General features: G+C 35.4%; 2 protein-coding genes and 1 long non-coding RNA gene across 3 annotated transcripts; 1 reads left to right on the forward strand and 2 right to left on the reverse strand.

Moving 5' to 3' along the window:
* Positions 1 to 550: 550 nt before the first annotated feature.
* Positions 551 to 1,380, forward strand: LOC128558057 (uncharacterized). The gene has a single exon (XM_053546843.1). It carries the CDS (start codon positions 551 to 553, stop codon positions 1,334 to 1,336), a length of 786 nt encoding a protein of 261 aa, XP_053402818.1. The 3' UTR covers positions 1,337 to 1,380.
* Positions 1,381 to 2,389: 1,009 nt separating this feature from the next.
* On the reverse strand, positions 2,390 to 4,233 carry LOC123550446 (uncharacterized). Its single transcript, XM_045338875.2, has 3 exons — positions 4,033 to 4,233; positions 3,635 to 3,819; positions 2,390 to 3,470 (listed from the first exon to the last, which is right to left on the reverse strand). The coding sequence occupies exons 1-3, from the start codon at positions 4,231 to 4,233 to the stop codon at positions 2,390 to 2,392; spliced, it is 1,467 nt and encodes a 488-aa protein (XP_045194810.2).
* An 11,916-nt stretch (positions 4,234 to 16,149) lies between these two features.
* LOC128557783 (uncharacterized) lies at positions 16,150 to 20,188 on the reverse strand. Its single transcript, XR_008371383.1, has 4 exons — positions 20,046 to 20,188; positions 17,637 to 17,729; positions 17,354 to 17,438; positions 16,150 to 16,314 (listed from the first exon to the last, which is right to left on the reverse strand). It is a non-coding gene; the product is annotated as an uncharacterized LOC128557783 (long non-coding RNA).
* Positions 20,189 to 26,173: the final 5,985 nt, after the last annotated feature.

Consider the following 26,173-nt stretch of genomic DNA (forward strand, 5'->3'; position numbering starts at 1 on the left):
TATTAAAAGTATATCGCTGAAATATTTGTCAAAAATAAACTCTATTGTATAGTAAGACTCACGCATAGAAAATAAATATACATGTAAAAGTCTTTCTTTATTTTAGGTAGAGTTTTTGGTTGGAGCTGTGGCCCTACAGTTCATAGCGCTAAATGTGACTGTGCAATAGGTGTGAATGCATGCTGCGGGCATATCACAGGACTGCTGTACCAGATTGCCAACATAAAAATGCTCGGCATTAAAGCTTTACCAGAGGATATCGCAAAGACGTCTATGCCACAACATTTCACATTCCTCGAGGACAGAAAATTGCAGGTAAAGCAGTGCAAGATATTGAAGTGAGAGGGTATTCAAAGATCAAAGAACCAGGTTCAAGCAACGAAGAGGTAAAAACTATCAGGTCTACTCTGTATAATGCTATTCGCGGGGAACCTACGAACTGGCTGAGAAAAGTGCAACTCTAGCAGCAGCAGATCCTCATTTGCTGGTTTTACCTGCCCTCAACAGGCACCCAAAACTGTCTTGTCATCCAAATTTGGACAAGTGCTTCATGGGTCAGTGCTTAGCTACCCAGCAAAAATGCGATAATGACTTCATTATAAATGTAGTAGATGGTGTGTGTTTCCCTAAATTTCCTGTTGGTAATTTTATGCAAAATAATGATGTTGCCAATCTAAGTCAAGAACAAGATATTAAATTAAAAGGACTACAGTTGAGCTATGGAGACATAAATAAATTCGAGGAAAAGACACGGTTACAAAGCCAAAGTCCTCTTTGGTTTAGAATTCGAGAACACCGAATAACAGCTTCCAATATTGGTCGAGTATATAAGAGGCGAAAAGATGATGAAAAGCTAGCAAAGCAATTAAAATCAACAAGGCGAGTAGTAACAGCAGCAATGAAACGTGGTGTAGCTTGTGAACCACAGGCAGCCAAAAGGTATGCTGAAGTGTGTGAAAACCGTGTAAACCTTTACCCTTGCGGTGTTGTAGTGAGTTTTTGGGCACCCTGGTTAGCTGCAAGTCCAGACAGGAAGGTCTATGACCCGACAAGAAATCCACCATTTGGGCTGTTGGAAATCAAATGCCCTCAAGTTACAAGTGTTTTAGAGGCCGCATGTTTAAAAAAAGATGTAACAGGACAATTAGCTTTAAACAGAAATCATGATTACTACTATCAAGTGTTGGCACAGTTAGCTTGTACGGGTCTAGAATGGTGTGACTTTTTTGTTTGGACAGAAAATGATCATCATATGGAAGCAGTTTACTTTAACCAGGATGTCTGGAATACAGTGAAAAACAAAGTAGACAAATTCTATTTCAACCATTTTATTTGACAAGTCAGTTCGATTTCCAGGCATTAACAATTGGGCCTTTAAAATTAGAAAGTAGAGATAGTACCTAAGTTTTTCAAATCACAGGTTTGAAGTTAAAAAGCTTTGAAATGAAGACAAAGGTCCATATATTTCTCAAAAACAGAAATATAGACAATATTTTAACCAGAAGTGTGGAGTTATGAGCATTTAATATTTTCATGTTAACGAAAATTTTGTGATCAAGGAAATGTAACTCTTCTTGAACATGGAGAGCATAAACATCAAAGGGACATAATATAGTCAATATTTTCTAATTGGGTGCATTTGATTTAACATTCAACTTTGATCTGGATTGCTAAATAATGATCCATGATACTGTGTGCTAAAAATTTAGAACATCTGGAACAGTCTATTAACAGCAAAACAATGCTTTAGCAGAATCTAAATAGTTAAGCTCTAACTGGGACTCGAACCCAGGACCTCTCACACTTAAGGTAGACACTCTACCACTTCCCTATAACAGCAGTAGCTAATAGCTATGCAGTTTAATTGCTGGATTACATTGCGTGAACTGGAACAATAATCGGTGAACTCCGGATTATCGGCGTATTCGCTTTGTTACCTAACGGCAATTTTTGTGTAAAGAAAAAATATAATCTAATGCTGCCAACGTCATAATCGGTCAAATCTGCCCAAATTTCTCTGACGTGTTGTTCAGAGTATGAACTTACTAACTGGTAGTACCAGTGAAATATTACTTGCACTGAATTTCCATATTTGCCCTTTTTGCAGCTGTCGAACGGCAAAGACGGTGTGTTTTGGCCAAATATAAGTAATAATTTTCCCAGTTTTGAGAGGATTTCAATTGATGTGAAATTACAGTTACAAACTAAATACCTTTCTGCAACACATGGAGTCATTAGCATTCACTGTCAATCAGTATTATGACTAAGATCGACTGTCATTCATTCATTTCAAAGTTTCATAGACAGAGTCCGTTGTTTACATTTTTTTATCGTAACCGGTGCACTTGTAAAAATCACTTTAGTTTGAAAAATCAAAGTATGCAAAGAGCTATGGTACGGTCTCTATAGAAAGGAGACAAGCTACAGTCCAAAGCTGGTTTGCCGATCCCAGTAGTGACAATGGAACAGGAACATCAAACAGATGATACTCTTTAATTCTCCTATTCATTCGTTCGATATGAATTCTTAATTTTGCAATTTGTTCCGTTTCCTTTATTTCATGTTGTGTAAATTGCCTCTTCGAACTTAAAAATGGTGGAATATTTAAAGTTGCTTGTTTTTCATTCAAAAGATTTTTAATTGTAAATCCTTTGTCGGCCATCACATCATCTCCTGGCTCGATGAGATCCAGTAAACCAGACAGTCTAGTGATTTCTACATCCGATATGCATCCTGTAAACAATGATGACACAAATGTTACTGCTCCATGAGGTGCAATCCCAAGAAGGCATTTAAGAGTGCAAGCACTTTTATATGTTGAATACATCTGGGAATTTAGTACAAGAGAAGATGGCTGTTGTGTTTTAATTTCCGTGCAGTCTATTATAATCCTAGTTTTGGGGTATACATCCTTAAAACACTGTGGCATATTTGCATTTATAACTTCCCTTGAAAGATATATTGGTATTCGTCCCAGAGTCAAATATAGGTAGTTTGCCCATGTAACAACTTTTCGACTCACTGTTTGAATCGTAGAATTAAAACGTACACTCAAATCTTGTTCTAAGAGACCAACCCTCAACCTACACAAAAACATAAAAAATTCGTCAATTAACAACATGCTTCTTTTCCTTCCTGCAAGACTAATGGTTTCTCCTGCTTCATAGTATTTACTCAACATATTCCTTGCTGATGGTTCAATACACTGAAAAAATGTTACAAACATCATGTATGAAGAAAATCCTGTATAAAACTGAATCATAGTGTCATCATTTGAAAATCGATTAACATTGAAGCGTTCAAGTTTCAGTTGACTTTCTAAAGCAGCACATTCATAATTTTTCTGGTTCAACTGATCCTTTAATTTTGATATTTCTTCTTCTTGTTCTACATAGAGTGGAACTGCAGTCAATGTTTCTTCTCCACTCGTAGATGGTTCTGTCGAACTTGTCATTGTTTCACATTTTTGTCTGAAAATAAAATAATTGATACATGTAAGATTTTTTAACAGAATTTGAAAAAAAACTCCTCATTTCATATCTGAAAGCTTAAATCACTGAAGTACAATACAAAACAGAATGGATGACAAGAAAATTGTGAAGCAATAATTTAATTATTTTTCAATTATAGGTACCTTTTAGATTTAGGTCCTGGAGGTGTTACTAGTGTTCTTTTTAAAATTCTTCTTGGTTCTGTGTCATCTGTCCATTCGAAAATGCTAGGTACTGCATCCTTCTTAAGCCTCTTTTTAAGGGGTGTCCAGCCTGTATAGTCCTCCTTTTTAAAGTGTTTTGAACAAACAACTGTTGACTTTGAGATCTGTTAAAAAAGAAATCCATGGTATCAAGAATAAATACGGTAAAATCATTATGTTGGAAATGTAAATTTCAAAAAAATACAATTTACTCTTTTTAGGCTTATAACCTTTTAAAATTAAATCTTATTCTTTTTTTTTCATTTAAATTTTATTTGACTGCAAAATTTCATTTAATGAAATAAAAGATGTATAATAATAAACAATATGGTACATACCTGGAAATTAGGACCCACATCTCGTCTGATTTTAACCACCCAATTCTTTTTAATTCCTTCATCTTTTGGAAATTTATGAAAGCTTAGATTGAAATCATATCTGCCATTTGAACTACACTTTGGAACACAACAATGGTAATTGTTGCTTTTGTTAATTTTCTCTATCTGATTGATAACAGTATTCTCACTGGAAGTAGCCATATTGATCTGAGATAATGTTTACATCTGACCCATCTAAGCCTCGTTCTGGCATTGGAATGTAAACTATGCATATAATTTGAGAAGGGGCTATACTCAACCTTAAATGCAATAACCATACCGACCCAATTATTGTGCTGCAACAAGCAATACACAACCTTATATGCAACGAATATACCGATCCAACTATTGTGCTGCAACAAGCAATACACAACCTTATCTGCAATAACTATACCGACGAAATTACTATGCTGCAACAAGCAGTACACAACCTTATATGCAATGAATATACCGATCCAATTATTGTGCTGCAACAAGCAATACACAACCTTATCTGCAATAACTTTACCGACCAAATTACTATGCTGCAACAAGCAGTACACAACCTCATATGCAATGCCTATACCGACCCAATTGCTATGCTGCAACATGCAACAAACAACCTTATCTGCAATAACTATACCGACCCAATTATTGTGCTGCAACAAGCAGTACACAACCTCATATGCAATGCCTATACCGACCCAATTGCTAAGCTGCAACACACAACCTTATATGCAATAAATATACCGACCCAATTATTGTGCTGCAACATGCAACACACAACCTTATATGTAATGAATATACCGACCCAATTTTTGTGCTGCAACAAGCAATACACAACCCTATATGCAATGAATATACAGACCCAATTATTGTGCTGCAACAAGCAATACACAACCTTATATGCAATGAATATACCGACCCAATTATTGTGCTGCAACAAGCAATACACATCCTTATATGCAATGACTATACCGACCCAATTACTATGCTGCAACAAGTAATACACAACTTTATCTGCAATAACTATACCGACCCAATTATTGTGCTGCAACAAGCAATCTACAACCTTATCTGCAAAAACTATACCGACCCAATAATTGTGCTGCAACAAGCTATACACAACCTTATCTGCAAAAACTATACCGACCCAATGATTGTGCTGACCACAATCAATACACATTCTTATATGCAATAACTGTACATAACCTTATATGCAATGGCTAACCACAGCCTTATATGCAACGTCTATACCGACCCAATTATTGTACTGCAACAAGCAATACACAGCCTTATTTGCAATAACTATACCGACCCAATTACTATGCTGCAACATGCAACACACAACCTTATCTGCAATAACTATACCGACCCAATTACTATGCTGCAACATGCAACACACAACCTTATCTGCAATAACTATACCGACCCAATTACTATGCTGCAACATGCAACACACAACCTTATCTGCAATAACTATACCGACCCAATTACTATGCTGCAACATGCAACACACAACCTTATCTGCAATAACTATACCGACCCAATTACTATGCTGCAACATGCAACACACAACCTTATCTGCAATAACTATACCGACCCAATTTCTATGCTGCAACATGCAACACACAACCTTATCTGCAATAACTATACCGACCCAATTACTATACTGCAACATGCAACACACAACCTTATCTGCAATAACTATACCGACCCAATTGCTATACTGCGACAAGCAATCGCCAGCATTTTCAGCAATTACAGTTTCGAGCCAGTTAATGAAATCATGCAAATGATATGCTGGTCTATTTACATTCTTGCATAAAAACTACTTTTTCACTGGATCCGCTCAGGTATAAACGGGAGAAAAATCGTGTGCAAACGCGGCAATTCACGTGCTGTTAATACATGATTTTTATTTTTGAAATGCTTTGCCAGGGATGTATGTATGTATTTCTGCGCAGACTGATATTTGACATCTGCATCTTGTTTCTTCCATAATAACCCCCTCTTGTAGCATTATAGATACAATGTAATCCATAGTATGTTTAGCTGTATCAGTTTCCAACCCTAAACGTACTGCCCCCATAAATGTACCCACTAGCTTCTGTTAGAGTTTACTTCCTTTACAAAGCGTCTGTTAAATAAGTTAAATAAATAAGTATCGCGTGTAACTTATGCTATTGCCCGTTTTCAGGTATTATATTAATGATTTTTGTTAGTATCAGTCAGTTTGTTTTTACCTGATTTTTCGCAGAAATCATATAATAAACCTCGAGAGCTAGTCACTAGCTTCGTACTCATCCGTACTCTAAGTGTGTTCGTACTCAAAATAATTCGAATATAAAGTTGTTGTTCTTAAAATTGTGTTCCTGCTAATCAAATTTTTAAGATATATGCAAAATTATGTGTAATGTAACGTTTGTAATAACTAAAAATAAAAATAAGATGCTCAAAAACCCTCAAATCACGTTTTTAGTAGTGTTTGTTTTGTGTATTGACGCCTGCAGAAGCCATTTGGATATGTTTGTGACCTCGACCTTCGGTCTCGGTCACAAACAATTCCGCGGGATTCTGCAGACGTTAATACACAAAAAAAAACGTGTATTATCCCTACATTCTCCCCATTCGTTCTATTGAAAATGACGTTCATTTTGCAAGAACCGCAAAAGGAAAGGCACAAAAGTTACGATAACGCTGCTTTATGATAACGTGCCCCTTGTTTTGACGACGTCCCCATATAGCTAGGGAAGAACGTTACTTAGAAGACGTCGTAATTGTTCTGTCTAGTGAACAAAATGACCGGGAAGCTGATTATAATGTTAAATACAACACAATAAGTGCATTTTATCATAAAACCTTGTTTAAAAATGGAAAGGAATAAGAAATGAATTTATTTTTTCATAGTCCATGCGAAGTAAACGACAGAATAACATCGGCAAATTAAATATGAATCGCTCGGTCGATTAATTGATTTGCCGATCCTAATTTGTCGTTCAATTCGCATGAACTTCCATAGAGAAATTCGTTTCTTAATAATACGTAGCCAGGTTGTGAAACCAAATAAACCTTTAATACAGAAACAGAAATGCAATAATTATAGGTTATTAGCTTTGTATCGGGAAATATGCACGAGTTCTCAGCGGAAATATTGCGCAACTTTAGGAGCGCAATATTCTTCCGCTGAAGAATGAGTGCATATTTACCGATGCAAAGATAATAACCTTTTTATTACATACACATCTACACGTATAAATATAATGTAAATATCATAAATTTGTCCAATAGCCTGAATAGGATTGACAATACTGCACTAAATAGAAAAAAATAGTGCAAGAACAAACACTGAATTACGTCACGCACCCGATATGAAATTCAGGCGTCAGTGTATGGAAAAATATTGACGTTTCCGGTACCAGTGTAACTTAACGGGGAATAGGAAGGTGTATGTAATAACTATATCTACCCAGTTTGTGAAACCTTACAAAAGAAGAACACAAAATATGATATGCAGTAACTATACCTAGCCAGTCTGTGAAACCACACAAACGAAGAATACAAAAAAAAATGATATGTAATATAGATATCTAACTATACCTAGCCAGTTGGTGAAACCACACAAACGAAGAATACAGAAACTGATATGCAATAACTATATCTAGACCGTTTGTGAAACCATGCAAACGAAGAATTCATAAACTGATATGCAATAAAAAATACCTTACCAGTTTGTGAAACCACACAAACGAAGAATACAGAAACTGAAATGCAATAACTATATCGACTAGTTTGTGATACCACACAAACGAAGAATACAGAAAATGATATGCAATAACTATATCGAGCTGGGTTGTGAAACCACACAAACGAAGAATACAGAAACTGATATGCAATAACTATATTGAGCTAGTTTGTGAAACCACACAAACGAAGAATACAGAAACGGATATGCAATAACTATATCGAGCTTGTTTGTGAAACCACACAAACGAAGAATACAGAAACTAATATGCAATAACTATATCGAGCCAGTTTGTGAAACCACACAAAAGAAGAATACAGAAAATGATATGCAATAACTATATCGAGCCAGTTTGTGAAACCACACAAACGAAGAATACAGAAAATGATATGCAATAACTATACCTAGATAGTTTGTGAAACCACACTAACGAAGAATACAGAAACTGATATGCAATAACTATATCGAGCTACACAGAAAATGATATGCAATAACTATACCTAACTAGTTTGTGAAACCACACAAGCGAAGAATACAGAAAATGATATGTGATAACTATATCGAGCCAGTTTGTGAAACCACATAAACGAAGAATACAGAAACAGATATACAATAACTATATCGAGCCAGTTTGTGAAACCACAAAATCGAATAATACAGAAACGGATATGCAATAACTATATCGAGCCAGTTTGTGAAACCACACAAACGAAGAATACAGAAAATGATATGCAATAACTATATCGAGCAAGTTTGTGAAACCACACAAACGAAGAATACAGAAAATGATATGCAATAACTATACCTAGCTAATTTGTGAAACCACACTAACGAAGAATACAAAAACTGATATGCAATAACTATATCGAGCTACACAGAAAATGATATGCACTAACTATACCTAGCCAGTTTGTGAAACCACACAAGCGAAGAATACAGAAAATGATATGTGATAACTATATTGAGCCAGTTTGTGAAACCACATAAACGAAGAATACAGAAACAGATATGCAATAACTATATCGAGCCAGTTTGTGAAACCACAAAATCGAAGAATACAGAGACTGATATGTAATAACTATATCGAGCAAGTTTGTGAAACCACATAAACGAAGAATACAGAAACAGATATGCAATATTTATATCGAGCTAGTTTGTGAAACCACACAAAGGAAGAATACAGAAACTGATATGCAATAACTATATCTACCCAGTTTGTGAAACCACACAAACGAAGAATACAGAAAATGATATGCAATAACTATATCGAGCCAGTTTGTGAAACCACACAAACGAAGAATACAGAAAATGATATGCAATAACTATATTTACCCAGTTTGTGAAACCACACAAACGAAGAATACAGAAAATGATATGCAATAACTATATTTACCCAGTTTGTGAGACCACACAATAGAAGAATACAGAAAATGATATGCAATAACTATATCTACCCAGTTTGTGAAACCACACAAACGAAGAATACAGAAACTGAATGCAATAACTATATCTACACAGTTTGTGAAACCACACAAAAGAAGAATACAGAAAATGATATGCAATAACTATATCGAGCCAGTTTGTGAAACCATATAAACGAAGAATACAGAAACAGATATGCAATAACTATATCGAGCCAGTTTGTGAAACCACAAAATCGAAGAATACAGAAACTGATATGTAATAACTATATCGAGCTAGTTTGTGAAACCACACAAATGAAGAATACAGAAACTGATATGCAATAACTATATCTACCCAGTTTGTGAAACCACACAAACGAAGAATACAGAAAATGATATGCAATAACTATATCGAGCCAGTTTGTGAAACCACACAAACGAAGAATATAGAAAATGATATGCAATAACTATATCTACCCAGTGTGTAAAACCACACAATCGAAGAATACAGAAAATGATATGCAATAACTATATCGAGCCAGTTTGTGAAACCACACAAACGAAGAATACAGAAACTGATATGCAATAACTATATCTACCCAGTTTGTGAAACCACACAAACGAAGAATACAGAAAATGATATGCAATAACTATATCGAGCCAGTTTGTGAAACCACACAAATGAAGAATACAGAAACTGAAATGCAATAACTATATTTACCCAGTTTGTGAAAATACACAAACGAAGAATACAGAAACAGATATGCAATAAAAATACCTTGATAGTTTGTGAAACCACACAAGCGAAGAATACAGAAACTGAAATGCAATAAAAAATACATTGATAGTTTGTGAAACCACACAAACGAAGAATACAGAAACTGATATTCAATAAAAAAAATACATTGCCAGTATGTGAAACCACACAAATGAAGAATACAGAAAATGATATTCAATAACTATACCTAGCCAGTTCGTGAAACCACACAAACGAAGAATACAGAAACTGATACAAGTAAGCAATAACTATACCTAGCTAGTTTGTGAAACTAAACAAACGAAAATACAGAAACAGATATGCAATAAAAAATACCTTGCCAGTCAAGTTGTGAAACCACACAAACGAAGAATACAGAAACTGATATGCAATAACTATACCTAGATTGTTTGTGAAACCACACATACGAAGAATACATAAACTGATATGCAATAGAAATACCTTGCCAGTTTGTGAAATCTCACAGACCAAGAATGAAGAAACTGATATGCAACTACTAAATACGTAAAAAGTTTATATTTGCATCCGCCCTATTCTTTTTCATTGAAGATTTTGACGTTCGTTTTGTATGAACAGTAAAATGAAAGGCACTAAAGTTACGACAACGCTGCTTAGTGATAATGGGCTGCTGTTTTGACGGCGTCCTTGTATAGCCAAGGAGAACGTTCCTTAGATGACGTCGCAGTTGTTCCGTCTGGTGAACAGAATGGCCGGGAAGCTGATTCTAAAGTTAAATACAAAAAAGAATGTGTGCAATATATAATATAACCTTGTTTAAAAATGGAAAGGAAATATAATGTAAATATAAGAAATTAATTATTTTTTTCGGAGTTAGCGCGATTCGTGTTCAAATTGCCGCTTCTATTCTATTGTTCATTTCGCATGAACTCTGACAAAACATACAGTACAATCGCGATCCTACGAAAAGCCAAGAGACCGGCCGTTTTTTTCGTAATATCGCATTTTCGTTCATTTTTAAAAGTGAAACTACACAAAAACCAAGAATACAGAAACTTAGTACATGCAATATCTAAACTAGCCAGTTTGTGAAACCACATACACCAACAATACAGAAACTGATATACAATAATTTATCTCTAGTTTACGAGACATCACAAACCAAGACGTGGCCTACAGAAACTGATATGCAATTACTATACTAATTAGGAAACCACGCAAAGGAATTACTCAAACAAACAACACAACTATCTGTCATAATCATACTGAATCAGTTTATGACTATCAAACAATTTCAGCCATAAACCTTGAGATACTTTTATAAGCTACGAAGAAACAAGTATATATTCTACCTGCAACAATAACCGCTGCAATTATGATGAATTGACGCATAATTATTTCAGAGTATGACAATAATTATTACCTTCAGAACCTGTCTTCCTGACTTTTATGTGTGTATCTGAGGGTTGGTTGTTAGGTATATATATATATAAAAGAAAAAAATAAGACAAATTACCTGTGAGATAGAGATAAAAATGCATTTTTTATGTTTAACCCAGAACAGAAGACAAATTAAGTTTTCGAGCGTAGCAAGCGAGAAAAAATATGCATATTTTTCAGCCGGAACAAAAGATTAATTATTAGTGTGAGCGTAGCGAGCGAGAAAAAATGCATATTTCATATTCTTCACTCAGAATAAAAGACAGATTATGTACCCAAGTGTAGCGAGCGAGAAAAAATGTATATTTTGCAATTATTTTACCCAGAACATAAGACAAATTACCTATGTTCCGAGCGTCCCGGTGTATTAACATTAATTAGCACAATTTAAGTTGGATCTTTAATGTAGGTAAGATTTCTTCTGACAATTATTGTCAACGGCTTCCCAGGCTAGTCCGGATCCAGAAATACCTTTATTTGATGCAGCGAGGCAACAGTTTAGAAAGAATGTGTCACCAGCGAGACACATAGCTCCCAGCGTGAGTGGGAGTCAGGGTGTTCTCCCCCTGCAAAAGTTTGAAATATAGTTATGTAATGGTGGCATCTGATAGATTTTTGGTCTGAATTTTGAGAAAATATGTTTATTATACAGCTTCTTCTTACTGTGCTATTTACGATAAAAAGGATGAAAGTGAACAAGTAAAGTAATCAATGATGACTGTTTTATTTTGCAGTATAACAAATTCATGCATGTTCACACAAATAAAAGTGTTATGTATATGAGCAAGACACAATAATGCGTAGACAGTTGTGCTAAAAAAGGAAGCAAACTCTTCCACTTATCGGTATAGTTTGACTATATTCCTTCACGGAGGTTGCAAAGCGAACTAGAATGATGTCGACAAAAATGTTTCATTCAATAATTTATAATAACGACGGGTCAATAATGTTATTAAGGAAAAATATATAGAAGTTAAACAACTGAACAAGAAAAAATGCGCATGTCTATATAATGTTTATGATGCTTAAAAAGTTTTATTTGAAATGAAGAGAAGGAAAGTACAATATAGTTGTCATTCGTCGTTAAAGAAGGGCCACAACTCCAAACAAAATAATCGATCATAAAAGTCGGGGCAACATGTACATATTTATTTCATGCTTCTGATGTATACCTAGTTTCAATTCAGTTGGATGGATCTGTTCGACTAAGGTTCACGAGTTCACGATGTGATGAATTAGTTCAAGATCAAATAGGGCAACAACTCCAGAAAAACAAGAGGACCATGATGGTCCTGAATCGCTCACCTGTCCCAACATGACCCAGTTTTGAACTGAGTATGACGTCGTTTTTTTCCTATTATTTGACATAGTGACCTAGTTTTTGAGCTCATGTGACCCAGTTTTGAATCTGACCTAGATATCATCAAGATGAACATTCAGACCAACTTCCATACAGATCCCATGAAAAATATTGCCTCTAGAGAGGTCACAACGTTTTTTTCATTATTTGACCTGCTGACCTAGTTATTGATGGCATGTGACCCAGTTTCAAACTTGACCTAGATATCATCAAAGTGAACATTCTGACCAACTTTCATGAAGATCCATTCAAAAGTATGGCCTCTAGAGAGGTCACAAGGTTTTTCTATTTTTAGACCTAATGACCTAGTTTTTTACCACAGCTAACCCAGTTTCGAAACTGACCTAGATATCATCAAGATGAACATTCAGACCAACTTTCATGCAGATCCCATGAAAAATATGGCCTCTAGAGAGGTCACAAGGTTTTTCTATTATTTGACCTACTGACCTAGTTTTTGATGGCACATAACCCAGTTTCGAACTTGACCTAGATATCATCAAGGTGAACATTCTGACCAATTTTCATGAAGATCTTGTGAAAAATATGGCTTCTAGAGAGGTCAAAAGGTTTTTCTATTTTTAGACCTACTGACCTAGTTTTTAATCACAGTTGACCCAGTTTCGAACTTGGCCTAGATATCATCAAGATGAACATTCAGACCAACCTTCATACAGATCCCATGAAAAATATGGCCTCTAGAGAGGTCACAAGGTTTTTTCATTATTTGATCTACTGACCTAGTTATTAATGGCACGTAAACCAGTTTCGAACTTGACCTAGATATCATCAAGGTGAACATTCTGACCAATTTTCATGAAGATCCATTCAAAAGTATGACCTCTAGAGAGGTGACAAGGTTTTTCTATTTTTAGACCTAATGACCTAGGTTTTGACCGCAGCTGACCCAGTTTCGAACTTGATCTAGATATCATCAAGATGAACATTCAGACCAACTTTCATACAGATCCCATGAAAAATATGGCCTCTAGAGAGGTCACAAGGTTTTTCTATTATTTGACCTACTGACCTAGTTTTTGAAGGCACGTGACCCAGTTTCAAACTTGACCTAGATATTATCAAGATGAACATCCTGACCAATTTTCATGAAGATCTTGTGAAAAATACGGCCTCTAGAGAGGTCACAAGGTTTTTCTATTATTTGACCTACTGACCTAGTTTTTGAAGGCACGTGACCCAGTTTCAAACTTGACCCAGATATCATTAAGGTGAACATTCTGACTAATTTTCATGAAGATCTTGTGAAAAATATGGCCTCTAGAGAGGTCACAAGGTTTTTCTATTTTTAGACCTACTGACCTAGTTTTTGACCGCACGTGACCCAGTTTCAAACTTGACCTAGATATCATCAAGATGAACATTCTGACCAATTTTCATAAAGATCCCATGAAAAATGTGACCTCTAGAGAGGTCACAAGCAAAAGTTTACGCACGGACGCACGGACGGACGACGGACGACGGACGCTGCGCGATCACAAAAGCTCACACTGTCACTTTGTGACATGTGAGCTAAAAACAACAACAACAATTTGTAATAGAGTTAGCAACGTACCCTGCCTAAGGACATTTTCATCATACATACTGTATGCCAAGACAGCATCTTGACATGAACAAAACAAAACAAGAGTGCCAGGATGTTAAATATATGCTCGTCAGGTAGATGATATAATAAAACATTTTCTGTACAAAACTATAAGTTTGGTAGACAGAAAGCCAAAACAATGACATATTCAATTCTAACAACCAGGATAAAAAGTTTCAAGAATAATCATTTTATATAGTAGCAACAAAGGGAAGTAAGTTTTGATTTTTTAAGTCCACAAAAAAACTCCTTACCAGGAACATTTATTTATTTATTTGGGTTTTACGGCGCACCAACACAGTATAGGTTATATGGCGCCAATTACCAGGAACAGGTACCTTAAAATACACCTAAAATTTGAAAATAACACAGAAAAATGGTCTTGATTTTTCCCTACGGTCAATTATAAAAAGTATATATATATATATATTGTTTATAGTGACAACAAAGAGAAGTTAATATCTGAAAAAAAATCTAAGTCCACACAAAAGTACTTATCAGGTAGCCTTAGGTCAAAATACATCAAACATTGGATGTAACATGCCTGTTGTACTACAGAAAAGTAGTCCCAATTTTCTCCTAGAGCTAATATTAACCCTTACCCTGCTGAATTTCTATAATGAACTTGTCCATTTTTCAATTTGGACAGTACCATTAACTGTTAAAAGGGATGCTTACCAAAAATATACTGATTGAATGGCGAACAGTGCTGATCATCATCAGACTGCATGGATGTGCAGGCTGATCATGATCTACCCTGGTCGCAAAGACAGAATAAATCATGTTCAGCATGATAAGGGCTAATAGAATAGAACTTTACAGTAATAGCTATTTATTGTAACAGCAAAGGATTAGGGTCCTGGTTCTTACTCATGACACACCATCTCATGATGATGAACATTTTTGCCATTGTACATCAAAATCCCTCCATGCATGAACAAGAAATGCTACGGACAAAGTCATTTTTGTATCCGACCTTTGGCCTCAAAGTGTGACCTTCGAGCTAGGGTCTTGGTCTTGGGCATGACACCTCGTTTCATTATGGTGAACATTTATGCCAAGTTATCTAAAAGTCCCTTCATGGATCGCAGAGTTATTGACCAGACACCAAAAAGACTCTATTAACCTTTGACCTCTAAGTGTGACCTTGACCTTGGAGCAAGGGTTTGGGTCTTGCGCATAACACGTTGTCTCTTTATGGTGAACATTTATGCCGAGTAATTTCAAAATCCTTTTATGTATGGCAGTTATTGACCAGACAGAAACAGACCCTTTTAACCTTTGACATCTAAGTGTAACCTTGACTTAGGAGCTAGTGGTCTGGGTCTAGCAAACTTACATTGAAACACCCAGAAACATTTTCTATAAAACAAGTATGAAAGTGTTACACTTTTTCTACAAAACTATTTTATAAAGTTACAATTTTTATGTAGAACTATGCTCAGAGAAGTTGAAGATTAATCAAAGTCCACACTTTTAACTTCCATATTCATAATATCATTAACAGTTGTGAGGCTAAAAAGTATTTTGTAAATTAATAAAAAGCAAGTTCTTCATACATGACAATTATTTCTTTTTCCCTAATTCTTGATATTTCTTCTCTGATTTCCCCAATGTGTTTGGAAATAAGATTAAACCTTTTGTTTTATCCCTGTAGCCATGTTACAATTTTTGTGTAGAATTATGCTCATAAGATTGAAAAAGAAATGTTGCACTGGACACATATCTTCCAGAAGAGTACACATTTTTTAACTTCCATATGCATTATGCAAAAGGCAATTGTTAGATTTCAGTGTATTTTGCAAATTAGGCAGTTCTTCATACATGATGCATTCTTTTCTTTCTCTTTAATACTTGATATTTCTATTTCTCTGATTCTGGAAATATGGTAGTACATTCTGCACATGTATGATCCATCAAATAGTTCAGTTTTTGTTGACCAGTGCTTTAAACAATTGTGGCCCTTCAGATGATCATCTGAAATGGATAAAATTAGCCATTTTTACACCTGTATAAATTTTACATGTCTTATATGTTCATAAAAACACAAAATTTTAGAATGTAAAATCTTACAATTATAATATTATCAGTCTGACAGACATTATCAAGAAAATGTCATTAAGAAGTGGAAAAACAGTATCTTACACAAGTAATAAAGTTTAAGAAATACAGCTTTGAATTCAAACAGATGATATATATTAGTCTGTTGTCTTCATGCATTCCATTTTCAACTAACACTATATATAGGCACATGATCACTTCATGTCCATAATGTATACTAAATTTCTTATGCATTGTTTGAAACTGTGAGTAGGCATACACAATATACAAATGTATTTGTGATATTTTAAAGGACATCACTCAATAAAAAGTAACCTGAAATGAAGTCTTGCAATATTATGTGCATGCCTACTTCATGTTGATAGTTTCATATCAACTTACTTTTGCACTGTGACACAGTATGAAAACTGTAGGAGGAGATGAAATATAATTCTTACAATATAAAAAGGGGCATAAGACTCCAAATTTAGATTTTAGGCTAAAATAGATAAAGGCCTTCACATTTAAGGTAAAAGTGTATTACAAGTTTCAAGGGCATTGGATAGAAAGTGGGGAAGGAGCTGAGCACATAAAGAACAAAAGAAAAGAAACTGTAACTGTTTCATTTAATTCAAGATTCTAAAAGGACCATAACTTTAGAAAACTGTCATCAGATGTAAAATCCACTATAGTATGTGTATAATTCTGCTGCTTGGCCATGAAGTATACCATGATCCATTTCAATATGATGGAATCTGCAGAAAGACAGTTTTAATGCAAAAGGTATGAAGGAAGCTATGATATGACAATTTAAAAAAGAAAATGACATAATAACTGAAGAAACAAATAATCAAATTTGATAGTCCTGACAATATGTGCAAGTCCACTTCATGCTGATGTACCAAGTTTCATTTGAACTGATAAATAGTAATTACATAAAACAAATTAATAAATGCAGCTCTAAACTATCCTGTACCTTTCGATGTCTACTGTTCATAGTCTAGCCAAAGCTCCAGAACTGGCTGCATTGAGGGCATTTTGTTCACCATATCATACTGTAACTAAAAAAAAGCCCAACATGTACATTTATATATAATTTTTTCTTTCACAATTAACTGTGATTTCTCTATAAATTTCTGACACTTCACATTAAAAACAATTTAAAAGTACAATGAACATAATTCTAAAATCAGTTATTATAGTTTGTAAAATAAATGCTGAATGCCATATCTATTTTCAAAGCACTTTTAAACACCTACCTGTACAAAATGGTGTGTAAATTGGCAGTCTTCTTCTTGGCAATTTTAGCATTCATTGTCCCATTATTTCTTTGAATAAATTTATATCTTCATCTGAAATAAGTATAGTATAGTATAAAAAAAAACTATGAGGACACATATTGGTGGTTTTCAAAATAATGAAGCAAAAGTGTGACATAGGGGTTGGAAATTCAAACCTGTTTCTTTTGGGGGTCACCTATTTTGTATGATAGCAAATAATTCAAATTTCAAGGAAATATACAACTTTGGGAAAGTGTTGAGAAATACCAATCTGATAATATTTTGAACAGCCTTCAGTTCATAAGGTCAGAGAATTTCCGGTAAGATGGGTGATAAATATTGCAGTGTTTTATGACAAGGAAATATGTATAACAGTAAACTTTTTCAACATATATGAATAGGTGTTTGTGTATAATTTGAAACTTATTTAATAAATGTTTGTGGATTTTGGTTTTTAAAATCACCCTTTCTGCACAAATCTGACATAAAAATAAAATTTTACCTAGAAAAGTTGCTGAATGAAAAATAATTAACATATTATTATAAAACCTATTTTTCTCACATTTTGCAGGGTTATAAACCACATTCCAAATTTCAAAAATGTCTGGGGATTTTAATTTCTAAAATTGTCAACTCAAAATTGAGTTATTTAAGAGATGCACAGGGGACACATACTAAAAATCAGTGTAATATTCATTAAGTATTAGTTTTTCTGTTCAAAACAAGATTAATGGTGATCATCTTAAGACAAAAACCTATTGAACAATTAGTTTATTCCACAAAATAAGTACAAAACTGAAAATTTTCACAACACAAACATGAAAATTCAGCCACATGTAATGCTTTAAATGAAAAAAAGTGACTTTAAACACAATTAACACATTGAAATCATTTAGTTTACATGCACTGCTTATTCAGAGTAGAAAAATGACAAAATGCCATGCATGGTAAAATGGAATGGTAAAATTCATACATACTTTATAATACTAGTAATTTTAAGAAGATACACAGGGGACAAATGGCAGCAAAATATATATTCATGGAATATGTTCATAGTAAGTAAAATTCTTTCAACTACACAATACTCGCTACTGAATATTTACATATGTAGGTAAACTTTAATTAAAATTGATGTTTCCCCTTTTAAACCTGAAAATTGCCAACTTGAGAAAAATGCAAATAATAAAATTTAAATTGTCCTGGGATTCTTATATAATGCTTAATTATCAAGTAATGCCTGCATTTAACTTACACACTGCTAAGAATATAGAACTGCCACAACATATTACAGTATAAATGCTATGATAACTGATGAATGTCAAAAAAAGGTGCACAGGGGATATCACTTTGGCTTAATATGTGAAGCTGAAAGCTGCTTTTGTAACCATTGTAACTTCCACTTAGAGGGAAATAAAAGAAAAAAGCCCATTTTATTTAAAGAATACTTACAATGGACATTTTTGGGTGTATAGACATATATGAAAATTCTGAGAAAGTTGATTTATAAAACAATAAAATCATAAGGTGTCTTCAAATCTGTAAGGATAAAGATCTTAGAAAAACATTATGACCTAAGAAAAGTAACGGGGTTATGAAATTGTAGTGTTCAACTTTTAAATTTATCACTATTTTTTTATGAAGGGGCTTCCATCACAAGACATGAACTATTGGTAAGAATAAAATGTAGTTAATGAAAAGAAGTATTCTGTTTTAAATGTGCAGAGTTTAGATTTCATAAAAAAAGCCAAAACTGTGACAATTAAGTTTGGTTTGAAAAAGTAAAACTCAGTTGAAACTATCCTTCATGCAAAATGTCACACTTTTGGTGCAGAGGGGACAACATTAGCTATATACTTTAACACAACTTTAAAAATGCTTGAGTCATTTATCTGAAATTGCACACATTTCATATGATTTGCCCCAAAAGACATTCTAAAACTGAACTGAATTAAAGTAAGGTGAAAAAGAAGAAAAAGCTTCATTTATTTTGAAAACCACCCATACAAGGAAATCAGCATTGGATCTATATATGGAATCTTGACAAGTGTGAATTTATGTATCTTAAAACTACTCATGTAGCTTCATTTCTTTATGCTGATTCTGTAGTTCTACAGCACAGTTGATTTATGAAGTTGAACAATTCATGCATGCCATGTAAAATAAATAATTATGATAGTATTTATTAATCACATCTTGCTGTAATATAGTACTGTATGTTATTTCATTCCATTGTATAAATTTGTTGATATTTTGGTGCATGATCATACTTCATTCAGACCCTTGACCTTGTCAGCTATGCAGAGGTGTCCTTTCTTTGGCTTATTTATAGACATTGTTCATTTTTTTTACAAAATTATTGTAGAATATATATAGAACATTGACATTTACCTAGCTGTACTGTTGGTCGACATCATGTATTCCTGTTGAACAAGAAATGTCAATGTGAACGCCCAGCACAGGTTCAAAAAGTTTGCAAATGACATTGTTTCCATGGTGCAGTTATTTATTCATCTGAAACAAACGCATGACGGATTAAATGCACAGTAGACCTTGATTCTAATTAATGTTACTTTAGAAATATTGATGGTTTTTGCCGGGTGATTCAGAACGTCCAATCAGACATATCTTATGGCATAAATGCAGAGTCTATGTTCAAATTATGTCAATTCGAATGCAAAAAGTACATCAACGTTTCTTTCCATGACAATGATCTATTCTGATCGATTCATCATCTATGAAACAGTGCGTTAATTCTGCATCGACTCTATTTCAAGATCTGAGAATGATTTGTTGTTGATCTACCAGTGGATCTAATGATAATCTATGGTGGCAGTGATATTTATGCAGGCATATGCAGTGTTCAGTTCTCCGCCCAAAAATAGGCAAATCATTCTCAGATCTTGAAATAGAGTCGACCGATTATCAGCCTTACTTTGAACTCGTTGCAAAAATAATTGATTTATATAAATCTATATAACTTTGCACTTACCATTGTTCCTAGTCCCAGAACAACTCGACCTGTCAAAATATGTAAACACGAGGGAGGCCTTTTGACAGGACAGTCATGTAAACTTCCGAAGGAAATAGTCCAAATTTATTCCAGTTACTTCCATATGCGATATTATCGTGAATTATAATTATATGCATAATGTATCGCATATAGATTTAAGCATAAATTTAATGTTTGTGAATCCTGTGCTTTAACTGTTTTCACGCTAAGCGCCGAAAATTATGAAATCCATAAGACCATGTGCTCAGCCTGATCACATTTCTACGCACTAACACATTTTTGTGTGAAAAAATATGCCGAAATTTACGTTTTATTCTGTCAATTACTTTGTGACTGCAACCGTTTCTAGAAATAAAATTGACACATTTGACTTTTATGTGTATTGCCCTTGTAATGATATTATGGATTTTTGTCATAGATACGCATGTTTATCTCAAATTAATTGTGAAATGATGATGTCATCATGAAAAAAAAGAGAAAATAAAAATTATCTGAAATTACCGACTCTAAAAGGCACTTTCATCAAATTTATATAAAAATTGATTGCTCGCAGGAAGTAGATATATTATCTAGGTACGTTTTGGTCACAATTTTAGGCAGAATAATGCTTGAATGTAGCAGCTGTCGATTTTGAAAAAATATGACCACCTAAAAATATTTTTTTCTGTCTTCTGTCCGGATTTTCTGGAATAAGTTGGCATTTGTTTTTCAAGATATATACTTCAAAGGAGAGCTTAATCATTTTCAATAGGCATTTCATTCATCAAATTATGTAATTCTTCAGTAAAAATTCGCAAAATAGTTGTAAAGACAAGCACTAAAATGTCGATATTTTGGCTATAGGATGTACCTTAAAGAGCTGCGTATCCTGCTGGCTATGTCGCATCCTTCCCATAATCTAGCACTGTCTGTATGTAAGCTCTGTAAGGGTTGTAGTTACACGTTATGGTGGCTTTGTTTTGTAGGGTGACCTCTGTTGTGGGAAACAACGCTTGAAGAAACAAGTTGGCGGGTCCAACTTTCTCAGTCGTGAGAGCAGTACCATCCGATTTTTCTACTTTCAATCTCACATAGATCTGCGAATTTCTTAAGTCTAGATAATCCATTGAATTCTGTCCGCTGATTTTAAACTCGAATGGACTCTCATCCGACACCTGCGATAGAGGTCTAATTTCATCATAGTAAACATCAGTCACGCTAGTTTGTGTGCTTGGAAGGTCAAACAATGCTAGCTCAGATACAAGTCCTTCTTTAAATTTCTCGTCGTTAAAAACTGACATTCCTAGTTTATTTCAAATATATCCTTTTTACGATTCACTCTAGGATTCTTATGTCCTTTTCTAGAGAACTTCTTTTTCGTGTTACCGCTCCCACGTTGACGCTTAACTCCTTTATGAGATTTTTTGCCGGTTCTCTTGCGTTTGGTCCCACCTCGTCGCCGTCTGCTTGAAGACTGAAGCATGTTAACAACACTAGATGGATTTATATCCTCTCACTCTAGCTCTGATTTAGCTTGTGCTGTGGTTTGTTCTGCCGGCAGAACCGCTTTTATAGGATACAGTTTATCATCCGCAACTTTTGATTCGTCTACAGGAATGACAGATAGGCGACGTCCACCTCCAAACTGATTTAATGTTGTTTTCCCGCTGCTTACTCTTTCGAAAAAATCGACCCATTTCTGAGGATTCGGAACGTATAATTTCATTCTTTTTGATAAAACGGATACTGTTTTAAATGAAGTGTTAGATGCAGCGGCGACTTCAAATCTGACGCATATGTACCATTCCCAAGTTTTATATAGATTTGAAATTCTCTCACTTCCTTTCGTTTAACGGGTAGATAGTAAGTGTTATCAATTGTATAATCCCAACTGTTCCTTTTGTTTTTATCCAATCGTTTTAACAACGGTTGCTCCTCTCCGTGCACAATACTTTCTTTACAAAGATCGGTGTAAATGTAAAGAGCACTAGTCGTTTCAGACTTACACTTTGAGTCGTCCGCAGCATAGAATTCCGTAAGTGCGACTTTCCAGTTGCCGTGTAGAGTCAATGGAAAATTCAAATGAACTTTAAATCGGTACACCGCGTTATCCGAAAAGTAAGCATCACTTTCAGCACTTTTAACGTAAATGTAACGTTCCATGTTTTCTTGATGATGTATTTAGATCAGACTTTATGCTCCCTTAACTGTTTCTTCTTTGTAACGCTTCAGGTTTCTCCAATACGCCCGAGCTTCATAAATTGCAGAATCTATGCTTGAGGAGAATTGTTTCAAAGTTCGCCATTGCAAATGATTAAGTTCCACACCGATAATGGTGGCTGTAGCGTTGACGAATTGCCTTATATCCACAAACACATATCCGTCTTTGTTACAGACTGTGGCATAAAGACGGTCCTGCAAATAAAACTGTTTGACAAATATGCAACCTGTTCTGTTAATTTCCGGTTTGATACCATCATCGCTTATAGGCAAGACGCAATCCCGCTGCGACATTATAATAAATCCGGGAACGCTACAAGTCATTGTCAAAATTAAAATTCCTATCCATTTGATAATCGTAATGTGGCATCTGAGATTCTTGTCCTTGAGGGTAAGATCCTCAACCAAACTTAAAATCTCTGAAGCAGCCGGCTCGGCCATCATGCTCATTGAGACTCCATCATCTTGATCGTTAACCTCAACATCTCGTGGTTCGTTCTTAATGCTCATTATTTCAAACGTAGTCGTTTCTTGCGATTAAATGTCTCGCAAAATAGAGTAAAAAATAATTTATTACATCCACGTTCTGTGTGTTCACTTAACGTCTTCACTCACGTCTCTGGCATCGCTCGCATCAATCCAGCAATTAAATGTCTTCGGGAATCCTTGCCATTCTACATAATATTGTAGTTTCTTGTTTCTTTTCCTTTTTTTCAAGATGCGCTCAATGAACCATAAGCTGTTTTCATCTTTGTTTACCTTTTGAAGTTCAACGGCGTAAAACAAACCTACAATTTTTTCAGCTTTCAAATCAGTCAGCTTGTACATGGGAATGCCTTGCTTCAGAAGTCTTCCCACTACTTTGAACACCTCTGTGGTGTACTGCTCTTGATAAGCGCGCTGAAACGGTTGTTTGGTGAAGCTAATGCGCACCAGATCACCTGTCTTAAATTGAAACTTCGGCTTTGTTTTCTTTCCGTTGGTTTTCTTCAAGTACATTTGCGCCCACACGTCAGCCTCGTTATCCTTGTTAACAGCATTCGGTGATAAACCGTTTAAACCGCGATGCGAAGTTGCGTTGTAACTATCAACCACATTTTGTAGTTCATCGATATATCGATAGGTCCTCTCGTGTCGCATCATTCTGTACAACCTTTCTTTCAAAGTCCTTTGCACTCTCTCAACAAAATTGCTTTTCGGCGCGTTATTCGTCGTAAAAACGTAGATGCCACTGTCTTTCATAAACCTCTTAAACCACTGGTTGGAGAACTCACTGCCTCTATCTGCAGAAATTTTCTTAATTTTGATTGGCGCAACATCATTCAGGATGTCTTTCATAGCGGCTAAAACCGCTTTTGCTGTCTTATTTTTCAGCGGTCTCACCCAAAGTTTTCTCGAGAGTATATCAATGACGCAAAGCAAAAGAACGCACACCATCATTCTCATCGGCTAGATTCATCATCGATAACAGATCTATATCCAACTGCTCTCCGATATTCGTCACGCGTACGTTGGTCGTCTTAAATCTGTGACGTCGTGGCTTCTGCAGCGAATAGGCGTCTTGATCATTCAACCACTGTTTAATGTAGGCGATCGTAAATATTCCGGGGTGCTTTTTATTAACAACGTCAAACAGTTTCTTTACACCCGCGTAAGCTGCAGGGTTTTTCGCTTCAAAATAATACCGTTGTAAAATTTCGTTCTTTTCCTTATCGTTCATTTTCACTTACAGCTGTAACGGACTAAAAAGATTTTAATAACGACCACCGGTGAGTAAACGAAATTTCTCCTCCCGTTCTCCAATGAAACATTATTTTATACACCTTCTGATTATCTACAACGAATTCCTTCCACGCTCTCCAATTAATAGCGTACAAGTTGATGATACATTCTCGACTTTCCACAACGTTGCTGACACGAGACCTGAACTTTTCAAACGTGGATAGGTCAACTAACCATTGTCTTATTTTCCGCTCATTGTTCAAGTAAAAATAAAAATCCTCGGGTAAAATGGAGTACAAAGCCACTTCATAAAGTTCGAAGTTCAGGATATGTATCAACGAAATATACGGTTTCCTCACAAAATCGTCATAAATCCTCTTACACAAAGCCGGAGATACGACCCGTCTCTCACTAGATTCCATGTGTAGTCGCTGCACTCACACCGCAATATAAGCCGCTGAGAAATCAAAATCTCGTTTTATAGAGGCGTTTTAAAGATATCACGCGGTATGAAACGTGAAAAGGGTAATCACCGCATTGACATGTGTAAAGGGCAAAAACCACATTGATGCGTGTAAAGGGCAAAAACCACATAGACACGTGTGCACGCGCGCGCGTGATCACGTGTAAAGGGCAAAATCCGCATAGTCACGTGCAAAGGGCAAACTCCGCATAGTCACGTGCAAAGGGCAAAATCCACATAGACACGTGTAAAGGGCAAAATCCACATAGTCACATGAAAAGGGAAAAATCCACATGTGGACATTGCCCTCCGCATAATATACTTACTCACAACATGCCCACTCAGAGTTACCAAACAGTATGATTAAAGTCCATGAGACCGCTAGCAAAAGCCAACTTAAATACCAAGAAAACGCTACTAAGCAACAGACAGATTTGTTGAAAGCTATGTCTGAGCTTACCGCCAAAGTTGATCAATCATTGTCTCCCTCTCCGTGTAGTCCCGGAAGAAATAAGTCTCGGGAAACCTGTCCGGGTTGATCAGGTAGTCCTAGTCGGAATAGGGGAGGCTGCTTTAATTGTGGGGGAAGTCATTGGCTGAAGAATCGTATTTTGCCTAGATCTTCAGGGAGATGCTTTAATTGTCAGGGAGATCAACTGAGAAGAGATTGCCCTGAACTGAAGGAGCAGAGTGATATGATGTAAGATATTAAACCAGGGAGGTTACCATTTTGTATAGTGTATGTTCTCAAGGATCTATTTCTCCCTGCATTTACCACATGGTTGGCAGGGAATGTCCAGGCCATTTTGAGTATTCACCAGGTCACCTACTGGAAATAATTAATTCCCGATAGTGTGTTAATGCTGGAGTCAAATGCTCAGTATGTTGTCCTATGGGGGTTTTCAGATTTGGCAGCCCCCATTTGTTAGGCATTTTGTCCCATGGGTTTTTTAGATTTGGCAGCCCACATTTGTTGGTCATTTTGTCCATGGGGTTTTCAGATTTGGCAGCCCACATTTGTTGGGCATTTTGTCCTATGGGGTTTTCAGATTTGGCGGCCCACATTTGTTCGGCATTTTGTCCTGTGGTGTTTTCAGATTTGGCAGCCCACATTTGTTCGGC

Source organism: Mercenaria mercenaria, chromosome 6 (assembly GCF_021730395.1).
Source record: "Mercenaria mercenaria strain notata chromosome 6, MADL_Memer_1, whole genome shotgun sequence".
Classification (NCBI taxonomy): Eukaryota; Metazoa; Mollusca; class Bivalvia; order Venerida; family Veneridae; genus Mercenaria; species Mercenaria mercenaria.

Coding starts and splice junctions, on each gene's coding strand:
- LOC128558057 (XM_053546843.1), top strand. CDS start 551: ATGGGTCAGTGCTTAGCTACCCAGCAAAAATGCGATAATGACTTCATT.
- LOC123550446 (XM_045338875.2), bottom strand. CDS start 4,233: ATGGCTACTTCCAGTGAGAATACTGTTATCAATCAGATAGAGAAAATT. Junction 3,820..4,032: donor ATGTGGGTCCTAATTTCCAG/GTATGTACCATA, acceptor CTTTTTTAACAG/ATCTCAAAGTCAACAGTTGT. Junction 3,471..3,634: donor CCAGGACCTAAATCTAAAAG/GTACCTATAATT, acceptor TTTTATTTTCAG/ACAAAAATGTGAAACAATGA.